The 24,754-nt window shown below is 43.6% G+C and overlaps 5 protein-coding genes across 5 annotated transcripts; 1 reads left to right on the top strand and 4 right to left on the bottom strand.

The window, feature by feature from the left end:
* LOC8074384 (disease resistance protein RPM1) lies at positions 799-4,428 on the bottom strand. Its single transcript, XM_002449783.2, has 2 exons — positions 3,061-4,428; positions 799-2,926 (listed from the first exon to the last, which is right to left on the bottom strand). Exons 1-2 carry the CDS (start codon positions 4,206-4,208, stop codon positions 940-942), a joined length of 3,135 nt encoding a protein of 1,044 aa, XP_002449828.2. The 5' UTR covers positions 4,209-4,428; the 3' UTR covers positions 799-939.
* On the top strand, positions 6,503-10,098 carry LOC8066707 (disease resistance protein RPM1). The gene is made up of 3 exons (XM_002451051.1): positions 6,503-6,715; positions 7,077-7,861; positions 7,971-10,098. The coding sequence occupies exons 1-3, from the start codon at positions 6,503-6,505 to the stop codon at positions 10,096-10,098; spliced, it is 3,126 nt and encodes a 1,041-aa protein (XP_002451096.1).
* On the bottom strand, positions 14,009-14,902 carry LOC8066706 (BTB/POZ and MATH domain-containing protein 2). The gene has a single exon (XM_002449782.2). The coding sequence runs from the start codon at positions 14,486-14,488 to the stop codon at positions 14,045-14,047; it is 444 nt and encodes a 147-aa protein (XP_002449827.1). The 5' UTR covers positions 14,489-14,902; the 3' UTR covers positions 14,009-14,044.
* On the bottom strand, positions 15,235-20,240 carry LOC110436008. Its single transcript, XM_021462150.1, has 5 exons — positions 20,225-20,240; positions 18,504-18,929; positions 16,333-16,395; positions 16,151-16,249; positions 15,235-15,666 (listed from the first exon to the last, which is right to left on the bottom strand). The coding sequence occupies exons 1-4, from the start codon at positions 20,238-20,240 to the stop codon at positions 16,245-16,247; spliced, it is 510 nt and encodes a 169-aa protein (XP_021317825.1). The 3' UTR covers positions 15,235-15,666; positions 16,151-16,244.
* Positions 20,851-21,510, bottom strand: LOC8066705 (BTB/POZ and MATH domain-containing protein 2). Its single transcript, XM_021462149.1, has one exon. The coding sequence runs from the start codon at positions 21,508-21,510 to the stop codon at positions 20,851-20,853; it is 660 nt and encodes a 219-aa protein (XP_021317824.1).

Here is a 24,754-nt window from a genome sequence, read left to right as displayed (position 1 = left end):
AAATAAAAAATAAAAAGACAAAACCACCATCCAAAACCACTCTAGGGGGTTCTTTGACCGGTTTTGAAAGTTCAGAGGGTAGAATATCCGGTTTTATAGTTCAGGAGATGAAGTAGTCCACCCTTAATAGTTTGGGGGGTTATGTAGACTTTTTCCAATTTTGATTTGGTACATGAGGACATCAGACCAAACAGCCCGCAAAGGTAGGCATCGCTGCATGGAAATTGACTCATGTGAGGCAGTCTGAAGAAAATGACTTTGCATGATTGATAACAGTTTGCACTAAATATGTATTAGTGTGACTCAGCCTTTCAAGGAAGAAACTAGTCTAATACTGTTATTTGGCAGGTAAGGACAGAGCTTGCTCCACCTAATATTGAGATGGATGGATACAGGCCAACAAATTCGAATCAACAAGGCAAAATGCTCTTTTAAGAGGTAGGCATGACACAACTGGACAACATGATGATTGCATCCTAGTAACAGCCTGTACCAGAAATTTTAAAGTTTTTTTAGTGTCCTCGGAGAGGTACCACTAATGGTACCTAGGTAGCAAATTTCAAGTTATAATTTTCATACTTTGTATGGATCGGATACTGTTCTCGAAAAGTGTGGGTTTCCCATGCTACTGATAGTGCTAAACAGCTCCCTCAACTCTTCTGGGAGCTGTGTTATTGCATTAAGCAGCAAAACAATCGAGTTTTCAACATAGACAATATATAGTTGTACGTGGCCTAAGCGAAACAGAAGCACACAAAGAACCATATCCAAACATGTTCGCTGGTATAAGCTTGCAAATTAGTTCGACGAGATCAGATCTTCATTTTTTTATATTCTGTAAACAAGCCTGCTGATTTTGCTAGTATTGAAACAAAGAGAAAAGGCTTAATGCAACAATGCATCTTGCACATATTAGGGATAGTGGGATACAATCATTTGTTATCCATAGTACTCATCAACTATGACTGTGGGTTTGTTTGGATGCATGCTTAGTGATCTTCTGATATCAGACACCTTTACCCTCGTAGTTTCATAAGCCTGTTGGCTGACTCTAAGAAGCACTTGCTGGAGGCTCTCAAGGTTTTCAACACCATAGCAACCTTCCAACACCTTAAATCTCAGCTCAAGCCTTTGGAGCTTTGGCATTGCACCTTCAAGGAAGCTTAGCAATGGCAGCAATGGTGCGGAGAAACGAAGTAGTTTGAGACTGTGGAATCCTTCAGAAGGGAACAGGACCTTCCCTCCTGAATCTGTCATGTTGTTCATCAGGATCTTTATTACAGTGCTCTGATGTTGGTGGCTTGCTGCATTTATCGAAAACGTAAGAGAGAATAGAAAAGGGAGCTGAGCAAGAACGAATAGGGTGTATGTACTCAGTGAAGTCAAGGATAATGTTAATTTCTCAAGGTTTTCCAGTTCAACCATCCATTGAGGCACTTTAGGCAGTTTGCCGGAAAGATCAAGCATGTGGATGTATTTTGGGGGAGTTGATAAAGAGGCCACTGAATCAAGAAAGCCAGTGAAGCCATCATCAATTGCAAGAGACCTCAGGGAGCAACCGCTTAGGTATTCGATGGCAGAGAGTAAGTCACTATATCTCCGGTTGCTATCATCGAAGTCTTTAAGGTTGTAGATGCTGAGCTTCTTCAAATTTGTAAGATTGTGCATGTCTGCAAGTGCTGCACCTGAGCTCCTGCAGATCCCGATACCGGATAATGTTTGTAGTCCTATCATCTTTGCAATTGCTTGTGTGAATGTCAAGGGAAGGCGAGTGGATTTGTTGCCTCCTAGTAAATGAACCATTTTTTGAAGGTCAGCAACAGATGCTGGCAGCTCCTGCACATTTGTCTCCCTTATATCCAGAGTCTCCAAATACTGTAGCTTCCCGATTTCCGATGGGAGGTTCTTGATGCTCGTCTTGCGTAAGTTCAGGTACTTCAGATGGAACATCTTGCAGATCTTACGCAAATGACTAACCATCAAGCCCCTGCAACCTTCAAGATCCAACACCTGCAGTATCCCAAATTTGAATGAAAAAGATTGCAGACGCTCTAAACTCTCAAACGCTGTCAATGATCTGACATGTGACAAGTTCATGCTCTCTATCGCAGCTTTTGCATGCTCTGGGTCACTGCTATGCAGGGAGAGCCGGCGAACCTTGTTGCTTGGCATTGCCATGAGCCAGTGGCCACCAGCTACGGTGATGAAATTTTCTTCACTTGACTTGGATACAATATATTCAAGGATCATGTCATGAACTTGACAAGTCTTCACTTTTCCATCACTGCTGTGGTCAACTGGCCGAATTATGTTCCTACTAATGAGTTCGTTAAAAAATTCCCCGGCAACTTCTTCAACTGTGTTGCCATGCTTCTCAACAATGAAACCTTCAGCTATCCACCGTCTGACCAAGCGCTTCCGGCTGATGATGTAACCCTTTGGGAAAATGCTCAAGTACAGTAAGCAATTCTTTTGATCGGCCGGCAAATCATTGTAGCAGAGATTAAGTATCTGGGTCACTCCTTCAGGGTTGAGATTCGTCTCCAGCTCTGATCCCAGAGAGTCCTGCACTTTCGTCCAATGTTTAATTGACCTCGGGTCCCTAGCCAAGAGCCCTGCTACTGCAACTATGGCTAAGGGTAGGCCTCCACATTTCTTAAGAACCTTATCCTTGGTGTCTCTGAATTCATCTGGCCATGGATCACTACCGCCAAATATCCTCTCAAAGAAAAGGCTTTTTGATTTGTCTTCAGAGAGCCGGTCAAGAATATAGATGGAACCCACTTGTTGGCGTCTGCTGGCCTCAGCTACAGACTTGAATCTTGTTGTAACCACTATGCTGCTTCCATTGCTATTCTTCGGCAAAGATACCCAGATGTTTTCCCAGGCTGATACAGACCACAGGTCATCGATTAAGAGGAAATACCTGTTGGAAGTTAGAACAACGTGTGTAAATAAATTGAATCAATGGCATACTAACATTGTTTTTCAAGGGATTATTTCCCTACTTAATAAATTGATTGAATCCTTGGTGTACTCTTTTTTTTTTTTTTGGTTTACCTCTTTTTGTCCAAGTGTATTTTGAGCTCCTCTTTAAGCTGTTTCTCGCTCAATCCTTCGATCCCACTGAGTGTGGTGGCGCCACCTTGACGGTCCTTGTCAGGAACCTGCGGCATGACCTGCCTGAGGATGCTTCTCAGCAGCGCTGCCAGATTGAGCTTCTGCGACGCCTGCACGCACGCTCGGGAGTCGAATTTCTCGCCGAACTTGCGGTGCAGTGCCAGCGCCAGCGTCGTCTTGCCGAGTCCGCCGAATCCCAGGATGGCAAGAACCCTCATGTCGGTCGGCTCCGCGGTCAGCCACGCGCCGAGCCTGTCAATTTCTTCCTCCATCCCCACCGGCTCCGGAGTGCCAACGAGCTGCCGGCCAGGCTGCGGACGGTCGCCGACGTGGTAAGATGGCGCGGCGGCTCTACTGCTTGCCGCGCTAGCGGTCGCGTCCGGGCCCGGCGGCCCCGGGTCCTTGACGCCGTACCTCGTGCGGCGCTCGCCGACGCCCTGCGCCCTGTTCCTGAGGTCGACGATCTGCGCGGCGATGCCGCGGCGCGCCCAGAGCGTGGCCATGGCGTACCACGCGCGGCGGAGGTCGGGCAGGAGGCCCTCTCCGCGCGGCTGCGCGCCCAGGCGATGCGCGAAGTCGTCGATGCAGTCCTCGATGTCGTACGCGACGTCGCGCACCTGCTCCATCCAGTCCTTGGTCTGCTCGTCATGGTGCTCGCCGGCGGCGTGGCCCAGGTTGCGGAGGAACGCGTGCATGCTGGCGAGCTCGTCCTTGATGTACTGGATCTCGCTGCGGACGCCGCTGATTAAGGTATACTCCTGGGCAAGCAGGCTGCCAAGCTTGCCCAGGAGGGACTTCATGGCGCTATCCGAGGCGCCCACAGCGAGCTCCATGTTCTTCCAAACTTTTTTTTTTTTGGCTCGTCGCCTGAGAAATTTTTCAGACGAAGACGGTGGAAAGTTGCGAGCTTTTCTCGCAGGCTGAAACGAGCAGGGCCCCGGAGCAAGCTCGATAGTGATTGCGGTAGGCGATAAGTGGAAAGGCAACTGTGCCAAGTTGCAAATAATTCTAAGTGTGCCAAATTGCCAACGGCGGACCAACGTCACAGACGTGCCTCGTGATAGTCCCAACCCAAAAACTCGCAACATTTATAACTTATTAGGTCTCGTTTAGATACGAAAATTTTTTAGATTCTGATATTGTAGCACTTTTGTTTGTATTTGGCAATTATTACCCAACCATAGACTAACTAGACTCAAAAGATTCCTCTTGTGATTTTTAACCTCACTGTTCAATTAGTTATTTTTAATTTATATTTAATGTTTCATACATATACTGCAAGATTCGATGTGACAAACTTTTGAATTCCAAGAGAAACTAAACAGGGCCTTACTACTAATAGATTATATAAAATATAAAATCATGTTTCTTAGGCTTGTTTAGTTTCAAAAAATTTTGCAAAATAGGAATAGTAGCACTTTCGTTTGTATTTGACAAATATTGTCCAATCATGAATTAACTAGGCTCAAAAGATTCGTCTTGTCAATTCCGACCCAACTGTACAATTAGTTTTTATTTTTCGTCTATATTTAATACTCTATGCATGCGTCTAAATATTTAATGTGACGGAGAATCTGAAAAATTTTGTAAAATTTTTTGGGAACTAAACAAGGCCTAAATAGATTCTTTTTATACTAACAGTGCCAAGGATGCAGCGTTCTGCTTCCTCTTCCATCTGTTGGTTGGCGTTGGTGGCGGCAGAATAGGAACTATCAGAATAGGCTCCAACGACAAGATGCCCGACCACTACCAGTAGGACGAGTCCTCGTAGATGACAGCCGCTGCGTGCCACCCGAACATGGCGAGGATGGCAGCGATGGATGCAGCCTGGAAGGAGTCGTTGGCCGACGGCATGGGTGCAGGCTCCGCCTCAGCGCCTAGCACAAGGAAGAGTAATTAAGCTTGTGAAAGAAAATAAAATACAAGGATTTTCTACAAATATAAACGTAGAACAAACGAAGGAGGGTATCGACTCTTTATGCACCGTTGATTAAGGTTTTGGACTTAAAAAATGCACTTTCAAAGCTGATGAACCAAATCGACACACCCTCACAAATTAATGAACTATCAATGCATTTTACTTACAGGAAATCAACACTAGAGATACAATATCATATAAAACATAATGATGAAAAATCCATAGTGCATATTCTAAAACAAAATACAATATATCTTATCACCTCATAAAATTTGAAACTAAAATATAATTTGTACATAGAGAAATAAAAAATAACAATCTCTTTAACGTGTTGGTTGGACAAACTGAAATAGTTGGAGGAAATAAATTAAACCAAATGTTAGTTTAGAGGATTATTTAAACATAGGCCAAACTTGGAGGGAATAATATGGATTTTTTTCCTAAGTTATACAAGCTGTGACATCAGTTATCCAGTTGCGTCATAGATAGCACCAAGCTGCATCAATCATTGTTCCTGAGCCAGAGCAGAAAAATACAAAATGCTGAAAGATGGCACCAAGCCGCATCACTCATTTGGCGATCGGAATCTGAGGGAGAAGGCTGTTAGGGGCACTAGACATGATGCAATTCGGAAAAGGCCCACCATAAGAGACAAATCCAACAAGAACAAGGATGGAAAGATATTTTTTTGGTGAAGCTGCCTGCTTCCTTTACCGATGCAGACTCGCCGATACACAAAATGTTATCTGAGTAGGAGTATATACAATTTCATGTTAACATGTCTAACACAGGAATATTCCATACAACCATGCCTCATAATAAAGAGCGAAAGTACATGTGTGATTGGTCAAACGAGAAGTCTAATATAATGGGGAGTCATCAGTTTAGACATAGAATACTTTTTATAATTTTATTATTTCCCACTCTATAAATTCTCTTATAAACAATGCTATAGAATTTCTGCAGCAACACACAAGTTATCATCTAGTAAATAAAGAGTGAAGCTTTATTAGGAACGTGTGGATGAGGATTGACCAGTGATTATTAGTAGATAAATAGCGATGATAATGCGGCTATGGCAGATCGACCAGGTTGCCGCTTAACCTTATATCCGGAGATTTAGAACACTGGATAAGAGTGTGGAAAAAGTTTAAAGACCCATCTTACACATTCCACTTTTTTTCTATAAATAAATTAGTAAAAATTAGATAAATTTTAGTTAATAAGGCAAGTTAGAACGGCAAGTTAGACAGGGGATATATAAACAACCCATGTGACGTGACTAGTAGGTGGGTGGATGGATACCTGATGTGTAGGTCCTGAGTCGAACTGTACTTTAAACAAGAGATTATAGCTCTACCTCTCCAGCCTCCAGAACATCATCCTCGCCAAGATTGTCCCAAACTTGTACTGCTGGGGGAAGAATAGATGAAGACACTGGATGAGAAAGAGGGAGACACAGAGATGTCGGCAAACTTGTCTCATATTTCTCTTCCAAGACACGATGATGACGAGAAAGAGATTCGGAGACTACTTGCAGAGGGAGATGAGAAAAATGATAGAGAGATAGCGCTTGTGCGAGCTCGGGTGCGAGCGAAAGCACGCGAGCTCCAGCAAAAGAGGGAGACTGCAGCGGCAAGGAAGGCAGCGGTGGTGGTGAAGGAGGAAATGATGAAGGTACTGGAGCTGATGGATCCCTTGCCTGCAGGGACGAAGCCAGAAAAAAATTTAGGGGGAGCTGAACAAAAATTCTACATCGACCTAGCTCTACTATTATCCCTCGTAATAAAAAAATATATTAGTTTAAAGTAGTCTTAGATTAAAAATATAGACCAATAATGAAATTCACAAAATATATCTAAAAAAAAAAAGTTCTCAGCCCACCCTACTTTATAAATTTATGTCTAAAATTAAAAGAAAAACACTAGAAATTTCACTAGGCCAGCAGCGGTAGGGGGGGCTGGAGCCCCCCTAGCCCTACCGCTGGCTTTGTGCCTGCTTGCCTGGAAGGATCTCTGAGTTGGTATCTCGTTCGAAGGTCCGTCCTGGGCACATCACAGTTGAGGATGGCGACCAGCGTGCCCTCGCCTTCTTGGAGAAGGAGCTGCGCACCATCGTCGCTGCGCTGCGCCAGCTTGCCGTGTCGGCAGTGCTAGGGCAGGAACAGGACCATCATATTGACCCCATCAAGGACCAGCTGGCGCACCTGAGAGACCTCGCCGACCGGATACAGGGCATCCTCAACGCTGGCCGCGCTCCCCGTCGGGCTGCAGAGCTTCCGGAGCTGAACCTCGCCTGGATAGAACAGCTCCTGCTGGCTGACGGTTTTGCTGGTGGTCATACTCATACAGTTGGTGGCTCAGATATGAGGATGACTGTTCTGCCAAGCAAGCATAATGACAACCACCCTGAGCTGCTGCTGCAGCCTGAGCCTGAGCCTGGCTGCAAAGGAAACCCCCATCTTATTGGCATCGACGGCCCGAGCAAGAAGTTGCTCAGATGGCTGGTCTCAGCCGCCAATGGCGAGCAAGACGAGAACAGCACCCTGAGAGTCATCTCAATCGTTGGGCCTGCCGGTGTGGGCAAGACGACGCTGGCCATGGAGCTGTACCGCCGAACAGGGGAGCAACACTTTCAGTGCCATGCTGTGGCAAGGATGTCTCGGCAGCCGCCTGACACCGGCAAGCTTCTCAAGCACATCATGTCACAAATCATCGATTCAGCAGCACCAGAGACGCCCAAATGCTCAGAGACCATAGCCGCGTTGGAGGGTGACGAGCACGAGCTGGCGTACGATCTGAAGAAATTCCTCGAAGATAAGAGGTATGCAATCAATGCTTCATCCTGACGCTGTTCCTTTCATCTGCACAAGATAAGCCTCCAGTGTGGAGCAATGTATATTATTGATCATTTGCAATGCTTGCCGGCACAGGTATCTCATTTTAATTGACGACCTGTGGAGAGAGACGGATTGGGAGATCATCCAGGACGCTTTCCCACATAACAAATGTGGCAGCCGGATACTGATAACGACCCGTGTTAGAAGCATAGCTCGCTCGTGTTCTTCTGACAAGGATGGGCATCCCAACTCGCGAAAAAGATGGGGCAGAGACGGGCTTCTGCATGAGGTGAAGCCTCTGGGCGAACTAGATTCTGAACGGCTGTTCTCTAGGGTAGCCTTTGGCTCTGGGGGCAGCTGCCCATCCGACCATTTCAGGCAGGCTTCAGATGAGATCCTAAGGAGGTGTGCTGGCATACCGTTGTTCATCATTGTGGTGGCTGGCTTCATCTCCACCTCCACGAGACAAAATCAAGCAGATGGGTTGGACAAGACGGCAACATGTTGGCTGGAACAAATCCCTGAACTCATACTGGCAGAAGAGGCACTGTCTCCGAGCTTTGACGATCTTCCTAACGAGCTCAAGCTTCTTTCCCTATACATGAGCACGTTACCTAGGGGCTACATAATTGACAGGCACCGCCTCATCAGGAAATGGGGAGCCGAAGGGCTGATTGCACCTGACATGTGGACAGCACCTGATGAAATGGCAGAAGAGCACTTTAGCAAGCTTCTCGATAGGGGCATCATTAGGCCAATGGACCGCGGATATGCTTCTGAGGTGGTAGACTGCTACCAGGTAGATCATTTTATGCACCTGTTCCTTGCCTCCGTATCGGCACACAAGAACTTGGCCATGATGAGCCAAACTATCAACTTTAAGGCCCTGGCGGCAGCTGAAGGTGACAACGAGGCATGGAAACTTCAACGGCTGTCCCTCCACCATCCCGATCCAGAGCTTCCACTGATGCTAGAAAGAATGGACTTTTCTCACACCCGTTCACTGAAAGTCTCCGGTGTGGCAAACCGGATCCCTTTTAACAAGTTTGTTCATCTGGTGGTCTTGGATCTTGAAGGCTGGGAGAAGTTGGACAATGATGATCTGGTGGAGATATGCAGCAGCAAATTCTTTCTGCTCAAGTATCTGAGTGTCAGAAACACCCGGGTCAGCAAGCTGCCACAACAGATCGCTAAGCTGGAGTGCCTTGAGACTTTGGATATAAGTCACACACAGATAAGCGAACTCCCATTTGAAGTGTTGGAGCTGCCAGAGCTACGGGCCTTAGACCTAAGAAGCACACAAGTAAGGTGCCTGTCCAGATATGAGACTTCTCGGCTGCCCGGCTTGAGGCATCTCCTCATTAATGGTGACACACCGGATGAAACAGTGACAGCCGTGGCAGAGGATATTGTGGATTGGAGGTTCTTAGAGACACTAGAAACTGTTGATTTAAACAAATGCTCCACGAGCTTTATCCAAGAACTTGCTAAGCTTCGATTCCTAGAGGTGCTTGCAGTCACCTGGTCTTTCCGCCAGTGCTACGATGAGGAATACCAAAGAGCTTTACGATTAGCTATCCAAAGATCAGTCTGCCTCAAGTCCCTGACGATTCACTGTGAAGTGGGTTGCTCCATGGAGTTTCTGGATTCACTGCCTGATGCCCCTCAGAGCCTGCAGCATCTCAGGATAACCGCAAGGTTTCTAACTGTACCCAAATGGATCGAAGGGCTGAACCACCTTGTTTTCTTGGATATCATAGTCTGCAAGTTAGCTCCTCATGATATAAATCTATTGGGGAGTTTGGAAAGTTTGGAGAGACTTGTGCTATACTTGGATTTCCTTCCAGAGGAAGTCATATCTATTGGACATGAGGGGTTTCATCAGCTGCAGAGGCTCTCTGTCCATTGCCGGGTGCCATGGCTGGATTTCAGCATAGGAGCCATGCCAAGGCTAACAGACCTTGATCTCATACTTTCCACTGGCCCTGTCGGTAAGGAGAGCAAGCCATCAGGTATCTCCAACCTGCTGGGCCTGGAGCAAGTGACCCTCCGCTACGACCCCTGGTACATCAACAGTCGCAGCGTTAAGGCAACACTAGGCACTATGAGGAGCCAGATTGCAGACCTTGGGCATACGATTAAACTTGTGAACAACGGCGTTGAAGAGGACGTGGGAACAATCCTTGCAGAAATGTGCAACAAGCAGTTATGCTTCCAATAATAATTCAGACTTCCAGAAGCTATGGATGAAATTCGCCTCAGCTGTCATGAAATGGAGAAGAGCACTGCCTTGGGGGTAAACGAGGACTTGGTCCTCTCCTCTGCTCAGAAATAAGTTGCAGCAATTTCAATTTGTCAACGAACATGCCAGATAATGTATCCATCTGGCCATTCTATGTGAACATTTATTGTTGCTTTAGCATAGCTCTGAGAGCATGTCACTACCTTGGTGTAGGCCATATTATGATGATGAGCACATTTAATCATGATGTACACCTGTAAGAGAATGATACCTGGGAGTATATTCAGTTATGATTGTATATCAAAAACTAAATAAAGAATCCAGATTTTGAAGTATATACAAAATTTAAATAAATTACTGAATAAAGAAGCAGATGATATAAATTGGTCTAAAATATCTATAAGGATCAAATGCCATTGCATTAATTGGTCCAAAATGTCCTTCAATACCAGTAATATTTTATTGCAGTTGCAGAATAAAAAAGAAACTGTGGTTCCCTGTTATCCTGTTCTGAATATTTCTGAATATAATCTGCACAACTATAAGTAATTTCCCAAAAATATGCATAGCAAAGAACAATGGTTCTCAATAAAGCATAAGAAAATTACAGACAAATTTACCTGTGAATGAATTTGGGCTCAAATTTACTTCTAGCATGAGTCATAGTTACTACATCCTGAACACCTCCAATAACCACTGAAGAACAGAGAAAAAGATGTAGGCTCTGAAGGAAGAGGAGCCGGGAGGAGTTAAAATTATAGTTTGTAGGGTTTCAGATCTGCAGAATGACCAGGTTAAGTGAACTTTGTGCGCAATTTGCAAACATGAAAAAGAATATGAAAGGATATTTCCTGTACTTGACTGATAACAAGAAAATATGGGAGCTATATAAAAGGGAACATCATACACAAACACAATGTGAAAAAATATAATCAGGAGTAGAAAATCTAGCAACTACGGTTCCATAAAGAATGAAAAACGGAAGCAGCAATAAATTCCATGACCTCTACTTAGAACATTTTATGGTGAAGAATTAAGGCAGTGTTTTTTAAGAACAAATTAAGGCATAATGTTTCAAACATTAAGACGGGTTGAAGTTTGTCCATATGACAATTGAAATGTTTTAACCATGTATCCATCAGCCTTAAGATTCTAGAGTTAAAGCCTACGCTCCTGAGTTGCCTCTGAAAAAACTACACTGCTAGGAATAAGCGCAAGATACAATGGTACAAGTTGAGATTACCTGCAATCACGGGGATACAGATTTGCTTGCTTGCCAATATATCAGTTTAAGAATTCTCGAAAGGTTTTGGCTTTCTTTCATTTGCTTCTATTCTCTGTATATAGAACAATAGGGATGGTGTATGCCAGTATGCCACCATATCAAAGTGCAGACTTGACTAGTGGCCATCAGGATCACCCTGCAATTACTTGAATCTGTGCATTCTTACAAACCACGTGTGTAAAAATTGAGAAGAAAACCATCCAACTTGGTCTTATTCGTCAATTCTAAGGTACGACCAGAGCTGCATCCTCTACTCTGTCCGTTGTGTCTAGTATACTTAGGGTGTGTTTCATTGGTGGTCTGTCAGGCAGCTCACCCAACAGGCATGAATCCCAGTCACCAGGCAACCGAAATCTATGGCCTAGGGCAGCTTCGCCCACAACCAAACAGGAGCTTACTGCACATGCCCACGCAATGTCCTTCCCTACCACACAACTCAGGTTGAGAAAGCTGACCCTCTTTGCAGTACAATCTGAATCATAGGAGTGTGGACATATATGCTTAGGCTTATAACACTTGAGATTGAGAAAGCTGGAATGCCCACACCTCTGTCTCTACTACCTTGCAAATCCCGGAAACATTTGGCTTTCAACCCATTGTCCAGGCGGAAACCCTGCCCCCACATGGCAATCACCAAGGCGTTAACCTCCTGAGACCGCCCCTCCTCCCAGCAGCACCCGAGGACCAGCGGTCATTCCGTCGAACACCTTGCGCGCGTCTGCAAAGCACCCGGCTTACCGAAAGGCCGACTTTGAGCTCCGAGCTCGCCATCTCCGCGAAATGCGGAAGCCCGTGGCGCCGCATCGAAACCACCGTGCCCGCGGCCTCCGGCCTCCGCGAAGGCGGCGAACATCGCGCGCAGGGCCTCGACCGCCATGGGGAGCTTCACCTCGCGCGCGTTGAAGGTGGTGGGCTGGTGGCGTAGTGGCGCACGAGGCGCGGACGGAGGTCTGGGAGCGCGCCGAGGGCGTGCGCGGGCGGCGCTGTACAACCGCCGTCGGTGGGGGCGGCATCGGCGGTGTTGTTGCACTGGAACGAAGTTCGTACGGGTGTGTTTGGTTGGCACCCAGCGTGGCTATAGCTTAGAGCATCTCCAACCAACCATTATGCATTTAAATTTATGCATTTTAGATAAATTGCGAACCGTCAAATGAAAATGGCAAGGCTAAAATCGAGTGATCTCCAACCGTTATGCAAAATGCCAAGTCCATCATCTTTTTTTTCCCAGAAATTTTGTTTCGCGGCACTCCTTCCCGCGCGGCCAATCGATCCCGCGCCAAACAGCCCGCCGTCGTCTCCCGTTCACCAATTCCCGCGCCAAACAACCGCGCAGTACCGATCGTGAGCTGCGCAGTTCGTCGTTCCCGTTCGCAGTACCGATCTCCCGTTCCGTTAGATCCCGTTCACCGTACCGTCTGTTGGCCATCAGTTCGTCGTCGTACAGGTTCGCCCCTTGGCTCCAGTACCGATCTCCATCAGGTCGCCGCCATCAGTCAAGCTGGCGAAGGAGGACGCGCGATGCTTCTCCTATCGCGCGAAGTGGTGGCGGCGCGAAGAGAAACTGCGCGAAGGGAATAAAAAAGCCCGCGAGGTGGAACCGAGAATCCCGTGATCTCTATTTGCATAGCCGGACTCCTTTGGCATATATGCCAAGTTTCCCCCTCCAAATGCACAGCTATGTAAAATGCAAAGTCCAAATGCATAACGATTGGAGCAGGGGCGGACCCACAGGGTATGCCGGGTGGGCCACGGCATACCCTGGGTCTAGCAGTCATACACAAATAATAGAAATTTTTTATGTGAAAAAAAGAAACATGAAGCAAGCGGCTGGCGGCGCATCTGTTCGGCTTCTGCGATCCTGCATGCGCACATGCAGCAGAGTCCACTAATTGCGCCAGATTGAGATTAACTGCACACGGGGACCAAGAAAAGTTGAGACGGGAGTCATTTGTCATTGTCTACTCGTGTTCCCATCGTCTACTCGTGTTCTCAATTTCTCATCTCTCATGACTCATCTGCTGATCTGCCGGCGCGGCCGCCGGCCAGTCACGCGCTGACGCCATGGAGGGTTGGCCGGTTCGGCAGTTCGTTCGTTCAGTCGACGACGGCAGTCACGCGCCGGCCAGTTCGTTCGTTCGGCGACGACGGCGCGTCGGGCAGATCGCTTTGCCACGTTGCCACGCCGACGCCGGGCATTGTTTTGATCGGCACTTCGGCGGTTCGGCCTGCGGCGTGCAGGTATTGATCTTGTAAAAAAATTATTTACTCGGATCAGCATCGTATAGTAATAGACTCATAGTTTTATTTTTTTACATATGAGTGATTTCTTAATTTTTATTATTTTAGTTTGTGATCGTTAGTTTGTTGTTGAACAGGCCTAGCAATTTAGCATCAATCCATCAAAGAAGTCTCAAGCTATATTTTGAACTATTTCTATTTTATTATAACAATTTATATCGAGATTTATCATCATTTCTAGCTTAATTTTTGAATTTAAGGCTTATCATGTTATTTAATTTATGTGGTTTTACCAAATTAATTATGGTTTTACCAAATTGTAAATGGTTTAGCGAATTATATATAAAAAAATTTTAGGCATACCCTATAGTAAAATCCTAGGTCCGCCACTGCTAGCAACTACTACACAGTAAAATCTAACAGCTGAATACTATGTAGCAATTGAACAACTGAAAATAATGCAACGACTTCATTTGGAACATATGGATACAAACTTCCATGATTTTGGCGGATTACACAGAATTCGATTTGAGCACATGCATGCAAAAAAGAAAAACAACCTTTTTCAGCTTTTTCCGAGTCGAGCAGGTCAAGGAGCAACAACTGCGAGCAGCTCCTGAGATGCTGGAAGCCATCATCAGTCGCCATGGCTGCCTTGAGATTGCCAGGAGCCCTGAGGAACTGAAAGCAGGCAGCCTTGAGCCCTTGGCAACCATGCTGCTCTGCCAGGACCAGTGTCGTCGCTGCAATGCTGACGTCCATGGAGCTGCGCAGCATGTCTTGGCAGATCAACTTGAGCCTCTGCAGGTCATACCGGTCCGCCGCCACGAGAAGATGCTGAGCCATCACTGCTTTGTCCGGCGCGTCGATTTCCGGCAACGTACGAGTCGGTGTAGATGAAGTGGAGCATGCACCTGAACACCCTGGCCTCCATGTCGTGGATGCGTAGTCGTAGGTGACCGTGATCCGTCGCAGCCGTTGGTTCCACTGAAATTCTGTTCTTTGCCGACTGCCAAAAACAGTCGGCAAAAGCCCTAAAACAGGTGGCAAAAACTTTGCCGACTGCTTTACACGTGGCAGTCGGCAAAGAACATGTGGCAAAGAATTCGTCGGCAAAGAAACCTTTGCCACCTGCCAAGAGAAAAGAGTCGGCAAAGCCTTTGCCACCTGCCAATATGGCAGTCGGCAAAGAAAACGAACGCCGTCGTGAGATGGCGGAGCGCATCCCCTTTGCCAACTGCCAAAAGCAGTCGGCAAAGGCTTTTCTTATTTTTTTTTTATAATAGAATTTCTTTACCGACTGCTTTTTTTTGGCAGGTGGCAAAGGGCTCTTTGCCGACTGTATTTTTTGGCAGGTGGCAAAAGATTCTTTGCCAACTGCTTTTTTTGGCAGGTGGCAAAGGGCTCTTTGCCGACTGCTTTTTTTTGACAGGTGGCAAAGGGCTCTTTGCCGACTGTCTTTTTTGGCAGGTGGCAAAGCTGGAATAACTAAAATTAATTTTGGTCTGTTTTTTTCTGTTTTGCATCACAGCAATCAAATCACACTAGTATAGTGCCCGTGCTAACGCTACGGCATCATCTATGAATGCAAATTAAAGAACCAATGAACTAATATCTTTTAGTAATGAAGCATAGATTGGGAAAATATTCATAATTCATACAAAAAGCAGTTTAAACAATTTCAAATAGCAAACATCACCTAGTCACACATGCTAGCTCTACAATCCTGAAACAGAAAGCCCCAATAAGATATTGCAAGTCCTAAACAACAAGATGGCTTTATGTCTTCAAACTCCACTGTAAGGTGCCTTTAGAGCTTCAATTAGATGGTGCTTTTTCTGGATGTCCAATGACTCAAGATGCACCAGTTAGTAGGTCCTCTCTACCCTTGGTATTAGAGCTTCAAACATCAAGCACCATCTTCTCTACTGATGCAGATATTTAATATGGCATAGTTGCTCCCAATCCCAGTTCTACTGCTGCAGATATCTAATATGGCATAGTTGCTCCCAATTCCATTTCACCTAGATTTTTTTCATAAAAAAGAAGGGCACATAAGAAAGCATGCCAGCAAATTCTGAAAAAATGAAATATAACCGCAAAAGAAAAGGTAAAACATATGTAGTATTTACCCAACCATTCATCAAGACTTCATAAGTAGACAACAAAGAGACTCTTATGTGTTTCTTTACCTCTTGCAAGGTATAGAAAAATAATTTCTCATAGCCATGAATCTATGTTGTTGGTGTGAAGAAAGTTCAGACAGCGACAATTCAATATTTAAAAATTCACTACATGAAAAGAACTAAATTTCTAAGAATTCTTAGATGTTCTGTCCTTTTGTCGAAAATCAAATAAATCTGACACACACTCACTAAATGTTTCAATACTATTTAATAAACTAAATGACAAATCAATTGCTGGCAAAACACTTATTAACAGCTAAATGCTTCAAAGTTATTCTTTTTTTAGGACTGAGTAGCAGTGGAGTTTATAAAGTGAACTTACAGTTTTTCTAGAACTTCTTGACAAAATCAACACTATATTGGTGTGCTTATCAAGGCACAGACAGAGAGGTATCCCGTTGTGACCCCTTCCTTCATCAATCTGGAGAACAAGCTGATGGTCAGAGGCTCACTTCGCAAGCCGCAGGGATTAAAGTTCTCAAGATAAAAGACTGCTCATTACACCTGTTAAGAAGATGACCATGAGGAAGGTGGATGGTAGATAACTAGGTACCTGTATCTGCATACCTAAATTATGCAAAGCAACATGAATTTAAGACCACAGCAAAATTAAGGTGCAGATTTCAATAAACCATTACATTGTGCGTGTAAAATAGGTATTGAAACAGCACATAAACCATTACATTGTGCGTGTAAAATAGGTATTGAAACAGCACACCACAGTAACATAAATATAAATAAAACTATAACAGATGCATGAAACAATTGTGCATGGCAAATAAATAATCACAACGGCGGACACATTTGTCCATGTGAACATTCAATGACCGAGAGAAACAACATATGAATTTATTAACAAAATGTAGGATTTTCAGCGGCTGCACGAACAAAATCAGATCAGATAGTGGCACTGGCACCTATGGTTGTAAGAGAGTTAGCATCACATAGGCATAATAATTGATTCATAAGATTCACTTAAGATGATCCAGATAAGTTTTGCTGAGGCAAGGCATGGGGAACACGAGTTTACTTTCTTTTTTTTACAAAAAATACTATAAGATTCACGGCAATATGTCTTTGCGTAAAAAGACTTGCAAGCTAGCTAGTGCTTGCAGTAAAGATTATGAACCCATGAAGTCTCTGGTAACCAAGTATTCAACATTGTTTAAGACATACTTAACTTTCTGGTTGACTTTCACGATATTTTCATTGTACAAATACTGCAGGGGCACACTGTATCTGTTCATGGCAATATTTACAATTTTTTTCCAGGACACCAAATTACAAAAACAAGAATTGTTTTAGTGTGAAAGACCAAATCTATTTTATGGGTAACATTTTCTCGATAATGGAACAGAAACATCCAGCCTGACCAAGAGATGCACCAGCTTTATTTTTAATATATTTAAGAAATCATGACTGGAATATCTAAGCCAAGACTTAGGACGCACTCAAGGAATCTGAAAACAGTCCAGGAAATGTTTAGTGCAAATCATCATCACATATTTATTTCCATTGATTAGCAAATCTTATCTACAAACACAATGAACAGGGTACGGTCAGGGCATCACAGAACACAGATGTTTCAATAGAGAACAATGGCAAAACTTCTGGATACTTAATGATAGTTGATGATGGTATAAAATTTCAGATGCCAGACCATTTCATTGAGCATGAAAAAGAAACTTCACTATGAAGGAGAAACAATTCATGATTAAGGAACAAACAAGTAAATTCAGTTAAGTAGCTTATGAGGCTACAATATTTATACCTGACATTGTATTGCCTTCTGAAGAGGTTCTGGGGTTACAAAGAGGCAGCTGGCATAATTGTCCTTGGCAACACAGTTGTTCTTTGGCGGGCGGAGGTATGTCTTCTTGCCATCTAGCAGCTGTTGCCAATTCTGGCGCAGTGAAAAAACTGCTGTGTGGTGAGCGGCTCACAACTTTGCCGGCCAATATAACCAGGAGGATTTTGTGGATCACTCGAGTCCATGCAAAGAACTTGAGGATCACTCGTGTACAGAGAACCCCATCCACTTCTTCTTTCAAGTACCTCCAGCTCATCGTCTTTGAAGCCCTCATAATCCTGGTGAGATACAAGCATCAGGTAATTCATGTTTTCCAAATGGAAGCAGTCGAGCAGGGAGAACACAATGACATAATCCCAGTAAATTCACCTATTTTATTATACTACTAGTCAAATGACGGACACATAATCTAAAAAAACTTCCCAGAAAATATGCAAGTCACAGAAAATATGCAGTGAAAAAATCATGCATACTTATATGTAAAACATGTACGTAGTTTTACATATATGATGTGAGTGTGCAGACAATGCAACACACTAAATTTCTAAGACTAGCCTTGTTGATTAAGCAAGACCACCCAATTGAAAACGACTAAAACAGTACAGAATGTTATCTTTTTTCTAACACCAAAATAAGGATTGTTTGAATTTTTTAAAATAAGAATTAGTCTATATTATAAGCTAGCTTATCAAGGTTCTTCCTTGACGGATCTATCTTCGTCGACTGGTCTAAATCTGAATAGATAACTTAAAGAAAAAACAATCTGAATTATACACGCATAAGAAGGAATGATTTCGTGCGTACGTAGGGGCAGGCAGCAGCAGTTTATGTTGGCGTGTCTAGCAGTCTAGCTAGCTCTACTCACCAGGAAGCCTCTCCGGATGCGTGTAGCAGATGCCGTTCTCGCCCTCGATGGTGGGGATGAACTCGTCGATGAGCGGGTGCAGCTTCCGGGCGTCCGGGCTCGCCTTCCCATCCAGGTGCTCCAGCAGCTCCTGGTCCGTCGGATCGAACTTCATGCCGGCCGAGGCGGTCGAGGGGCGCCGGAGCGGCCGGATCGGAGCGGTCGGGGCGCCGGGGCGGCCGGGCGGTCGACGGCGGGGGCGCGGGTGCAGGGGAGGAGGCGCGGGTGCGGGCGCAGGGCGCAGGGTGCAGGGGAGGCAGGTCGACGGCGGGGCGCGGCTGACGGCGGGAGTGCGGCGGCGGCGCTGCGTGCACGGGAGGAGGCGATGCGTGCGGGAGTGCTGCGTGCGTGAGGAGGGGCAGGTTGGCTTTTTTTTTACAAGATAAGCTTGGCACAGATGGGCTGGGCTTTTAGGTTAAAGTCCTTTGCCGACTGCTACTGGCCAAGGCAGTCGGCAAAGGCACGATATATTTTAATTAAAAAAATCCTTTGCCGACGGTCTAGAATTAGAACAGTCGGCAAAGCTTTTTTTTCAATTTATTTGCAGCCTCAACTTGCTTAAAAATTTTTAAAATTTTTATTATAGGCTCTAGATGTGATAAAATGACACCTAAAAAAGTTTCGTGATTTTCTTACCTTTTTGGCTATATTTCGTTAATTTATTTTGTTTAATTGAATTGTCCACTATATAATTTAACTTTGAACTGCAGGTGCATAAATTAATGAAACCTAGGCATTCGAAAAATGATATTCATGTCGAATAATGTATTTTTAGACCATATCCAAAAACTGACCCGAAATTTTAAAGTCCTTGTCCACAGAACATGATCATCCAAGTGCGGTACAAGTGACTTTTAATTATATAAAACTCAATCGAAATCAGAAAATTACGAAACTTGTTGAGGTGTCATGTTATCACATGAGGAGCCTATGATAAATATTTGAAAAAATTTGGAGCAAGTTGTGACGTCAGATGTACAAAACACAAATACTTGCGCATGTAATCACATGTGATCATATTGGAAATGTGTGGTTTTTATTCATCTGATACTGCAACTTGCTCCAAACTTTCTCAAATTTTTTCTATAGGGTCCACATGTGATAACATTAAACCTCAAAAAGTTTTGTGATTTTTTGACTTTTTTTGCTATATTTCATTAATTAATTTCTTTAAATTGATTTTGCCGCTACATAATTCTACTTTGAACTGTAGGTGCATGAAATAGTAAAACTTAGCCATTTGAAAAATAATATTCATGTTAAATAATATATTGTTAGACCATATCCCAAAAATTGACCTAAATATTTGAAGTCCTTGTCCACGGAACATGATCATCCAAGTGTGGTAGAAGTGACTTTTAATTATATAAAACTCAAACGAAATCAGAAAATTACGAAACTTGTTGAGGTGTCATGTTATGACATGAGGAGCCAATGATAAATATTTGAAAAAAAATTGGAGCAAGTTATGATGTTAGATGTATAAAACCCAAACACTTGCTCATGTGATCACATGAGATCATATTGGAAATGTCTGGGTTTTGTTTATCTGATACTACAACTTGCTCCAAACTTTCTCAAATTTTTTTTATAGCTTCCACATGTGATAACATGACACCTCGTCAAGTTTCGTAATTTTCTGACTTTGTTTGAATTTTATATAATTAAAAATCACCTCTAACACACGTGGATGGTCATGTCCCGTGGATAAAGACATCAAAATTTTGGGTGAGTTTTGGGAAACGACCTTAAAATAGACTCTCCAACATGAATATCATTTTTCGAATGGCTAAGTTCCATTATTTGATGCACCTGCAGTTCAAAGTAGGATTCTGTGGTGGAAAATACAATTAAAAAAATTTATTTACAAAATATAGCAAAAAGGGTCACAAAATCACGAAAGTTTATAAGGTTCACTCTTATTGCATGTGGAGGCTATGAAAAAAGTTTGAGGAAGTTTGGAGCAAGTGACGACATCGAATGTCTAAAACCTAAATTCAAATTTCAAAAATAAAAAATTTTGTCTTTGCCGACTGCCTAACGGCTTGGCAGGTGGCAAAGGGGACGGAGATGGAGGCCGTCAACTGGCCGCCACCTTTGCCACCAGCTTTTCTTTGCCACCTGCCAGGCAGCCACCTTTGCCGACTGTCTTTCTTTGCCACCTGCCAGGCAGTCGGCAAAGGACGTCTTTGCCGACTGCCTTTCTTTGCCACCTGCCAGGATTGTTTGGCAGTCGGCAAAGAATCCTTTGCCGACTGCTTTTTAAAGCGGTCGGCAAAGAAAATCTTTGCCGAGGTGGCAAAGGATTTTAGCAGTCGGCAAAGCCCAGTTTTCCTGTAGTCGCCATAAACACGGACGACCGTGCGGCCAGCACGTACCGGTGTGCCGTGAATAGCTCGCCGTCGACCTCGAACTCCACGTCCCCTCCCACCTTGCTTGCAAGGAGGTTGCCAAGATGTCGCTGCAGGTCAGGCGGCGGGGCCGCCGGTGCCGCCGCTAGAGTAGTCTCCTTGCGGACGACGTCCTTGAAGACGGTGAGGTCACATTTGATCTGGAAGCTATCGTTCCGGAGATAGGACGACTCCAACTCCTTCCTCTCTATGAATGTACGGTAGCCCCACGATACATTGGTGGACGAGAAAATGCGTGTTTTGCTCGTAAGAGTGTACCTGGACACCGGCTCTCCGGCATGGTTGAGTAAACTGAAGCAAAATCTTGCTTTCACTTCGGCCTTAGCGACAGGATTTTCTATCTGTACAAAGATAGAGATGTGATTGGCGCTCTCCTCGTTGAAGCCATCTGGGTAGTATTGAAGGATCCACCTGTGACCGGCGACGCTGAAAACACCGGAATCGATGCTCTTGCCGACGCCCAGCTGGACCTTGCTTACGGAGTATCCTTTGACCTCCAGCACGTGTGAGCCAGTCACCGTCTCGGCGACAAATAATGGTGGTTTTGCTGCTGCCATCGCCGGTGGAAGGAGCTGAAGAGTTGGGCATACTGAACGCAATAGATTTTACCGAGTAGCTAGATTGGCAAACGGGGCGTCGGGACCTCGGTTTTTATGGTGAGAGATCGATCGAGTTTCTCGCTCATGATCAGTCATCAGGGGTTGGCAGTTACTACGTTCGTCGTAGGAGGAGGTGCGTCGGTTGGTGAATCGATGTTTCTGCTTCGTTACCTGAGTCGAGGACCGAGCTGCATGCGCGACCAATCCGCTGCCGCCCTTGAATGAGGATATTGTTGGAATATACGGGAAGCATGGCTTAGGTTTGTGCCTTTTTAGGCCTTGTTTAGTTCCAAAATATTTTGGGCAAAATGGAAGTAAGGCCAGTCTCAATGCATGTTTCATAGAAGTGTCATGCACATTAAATAGGGTGTCACATAAGCAAAATTGCTGACTTGGCAGGGTCATTAAATGAAGGAGTTTCATCAGATGAGAGAGGAGATTCATCCTCATGAAACTCTTGTGTCTCGGTTACCTAGTTTATAGTTTTGGTAACTGTGCCATGAAACTATGCATTGAGACTGGCCTAAACATGCCCAAATTATTTTGGTCCTAAACTTTTTGCAAAATTAAATAGGGACATTGGTCTTGTTTAGTTTCATTTTTTTTTACAAAATGGACACTATAGCATTTTCGTTTGTATTTGACAAATATTGTCCAATAATACAATAATTAGGCTCAAAAGATTCGTCTCGCAAATTACATATAAACTATGCAATTAGTTATTTTTTATCTATATTTAATGCTTTATACATGTGCCGCAAGATTTGATGTGACAGAGAATCTGAAAAATTTTACAAATTTTTTTGGAAGTAAACACCAAAATCAAAATTTTTTGATGTTAGAATTTTAGTGGGCTGCTCAAGGTTTTGGGTTTTTGGATTTTTTGCAAAATACATGAGGAACTAAACAAGGCCTTACTTTTTTTTGAGTGGTTGTGCCTCCTTTACTTCGTCGTTTACATTTCTGGACCTTTCGCCGTCGGCCCATCAAACGTTTGGGCTGAACAAAACAGAGACATCTGGGATCCGGTCCAGCTGCACAAAGGACACATCTATACCTACTAATGCCCCATCTAGCCCGGAATCGGTCTCTCTGTCCTTGTAGGAGAGAAAAAAAAAATATAATATTTTTTAGGATTCCCAATACAAAATCTTCTTTTACGTTTTCTATCTCGGAATCGCTGCCCTCGGCCGTCCGCTTGTAGAAAAGCAAAAAAAAAATAATTTTTTTTCAAGGTTTCCAATGCAAAATCTCCTATATTCTATTAATTTTCTTTTCTTTTATTCTTTAATTTGGCTGAAAATTAATAAATACGTAGTAATTCATAGAAAATCTAAAAATTACAAACAAATTTTGTTCAGCTCCACATATGTAGATCCATACAGTAAATAAAAAATAGGTGCAAAGTGTTTGTCCTATTAATTTACTTTTCTTTTATTCTTTATATCGGCTGAAAATTAATAAATGCGTAGAAATTCATAGAAAAATTTAAAAATTACAAAACAAAATTTGTTCAGCTCCACATAAGTAGATCCATGTAGTAAAGACAAAATATCATAAATTTTAGTATATTTTTTTTCTGGAGATGCTTGCCTATGCTTTTTAGTGTAAAATTGAAATTATAGTTATCTTGCTCCAATTATTATAAAAATTTTATGGTAGCCTATTTAATGTGATGCTTGATTTGTGGTAAAAGTTTTAGCACCATTCCTGCATATCTCACTGATTTACTAATTTACCTAAATTTATGCTTGCTAAATAATTGAGCATCAATTTAAATATATAAAAATATAAAAAAGATGCTTCCACTACCTTTGCACGATGTGTTGTTATATATGACACTTCATAAGCCCATGTGTTTATAATCTACATACATTTAACTGATATATCATATTTTATAGAAATCCTAATCTAAATAAAAAAAAGCTAGCATCAAACTTCTCATGTTTTAATATAATACTATTTTTATTATTAAATAAATATGTCTCCAAGCTACATAAATATTGTAAATATTAACTATCTCATACCATAGATGTCATGGTTATCAATAAAATAAATTATGGACTTTAAATTTTATAAAAAAGATAAATATAAATAGATATTCTCCCGTTGCAACGCACGTGCGTACTCCCTCCGTCCCAAAAAGAGTGTCGTTTTAGAATTTCAGACATCTTATTTGACCATTCGTCTTATTCAAAATTTTTATATAAATATTATATATTTTGTTAAGACTTATTTTATCATTAGAGATACTTTGCTCATGATTAATTTATTTTGTATTTTACATAAAATTTTTGAATAAGACGAACCGTCAAACACGATATCTCAAAGTCAAAAACGTCACTCTTTTTGGGACGGAGGCAGTATTTGCTAGTGAATATATATTGGTGTGTTTGGTGTGGCACGTGCCTCTCGACTCTTGTATCCCTTGTGCTACAGTAACAAGCACAGGGCGAATCAAGTGTGACTTTAATTTGTTTCCGGCGTCGATTTTTTCCGGATCCCTCTGCTCACCTCCAACATCCATTGTGGCACCAAAGGAGGAGGGGAGCCATGAGATTAACGACCAATGTATATATACTCTCTCCTAGCTTAAGTTTAATAGGGTTAGGTTGTTGATGGTAGAGAGGTCGTGTGGATCTACTTCCTCAAATTTCGCAGAGGTAACGACAGGGACACGGGGGAGGCGACGACAACTTTCCCCACCTCCATATGCTCGGTTGGCCGCTACCGCCGCCTTGGCCGGTGACGGCAGGCAACATAGGCCGCCGCACCAGCTCTCTGTCTACTCCTTGTTCCCCTTCCACCTATATTCCTCCCAATTCTTTTTCACCGCGGGACGCGTGGGCCGCTAGACATTGGGAGGCCACCAACCGTGTGGGCAGGTCACTGGCCATAGGGCATGCACGTGTGTGCCTAGCTACAACCGCTGACTGTGGGAAGGTGCACACGTGTCTTCTTTAGGTGGTTGTGTTGACATCCTTGCGAGGGGCTCCAATAAAGACCAATGGGAAGAACAAACTTCTCGATACCTCCAGAAAAATCACTATACTTATTCTTATGCATTTTATTGTACCCTTGTGTGTGCATTTAGTTTTACCCTTGTGTGTGCTTTTACATTGCTTGTCTAGAATGCTAGTTCAGTCTTAGGACGGGAACCTAAGGTGCAAAACTATTTGGTGGTAGAGTTGGCAACACTTAG

This window comes from Sorghum bicolor, chromosome 5 (assembly GCF_000003195.3).
Source record: "Sorghum bicolor cultivar BTx623 chromosome 5, Sorghum_bicolor_NCBIv3, whole genome shotgun sequence".
Lineage (NCBI taxonomy): Eukaryota > Viridiplantae > Streptophyta > Magnoliopsida > Poales > Poaceae > Sorghum > Sorghum bicolor.
The sequence above is the reverse complement of the archived record's forward strand: the minus strand, read 5'-3'. Positions and strand labels throughout refer to the sequence as shown.

Coding starts and splice junctions, on each gene's coding strand:
- LOC8074384 (XM_002449783.2), bottom strand. CDS start 4,208: ATGTTGCGAGTTTTTGGGTTGGGACTATCACGAGGCACGTCTGTGACG. Junction 2,927..3,060: donor ATACACTTGGACAAAAAGAG/GTAAACCAAAAA, acceptor AACTTCCAACAG/GTATTTCCTCTTAATCGATG.
- LOC8066707 (XM_002451051.1), top strand. CDS start 6,503: ATGTCGGCAAACTTGTCTCATATTTCTCTTCCAAGACACGATGATGAC. Junction 6,716..7,076: donor TGAAGGAGGAAATGATGAAG/GTACTGGAGCTG, acceptor TCTCGTTCGAAG/GTCCGTCCTGGGCACATCAC. Junction 7,862..7,970: donor AAATTCCTCGAAGATAAGAG/GTATGCAATCAA, acceptor TTGCCGGCACAG/GTATCTCATTTTAATTGACG.
- LOC8066706 (XM_002449782.2), bottom strand. CDS start 14,488: ATGGCTCAGCATCTTCTCGTGGCGGCGGACCGGTATGACCTGCAGAGG.
- LOC110436008 (XM_021462150.1), bottom strand. Junction 16,396..18,503: donor GCATCCGGAGAGGCTTCCTG/GTGAGTAGAGCT, acceptor TGCATAATTTAG/GTATGCAGATACAGGTACCT.
- LOC8066705 (XM_021462149.1), bottom strand. CDS start 21,510: ATGGCAGCAGCAAAACCACCATTATTTGTCGCCGAGACGGTGACTGGC.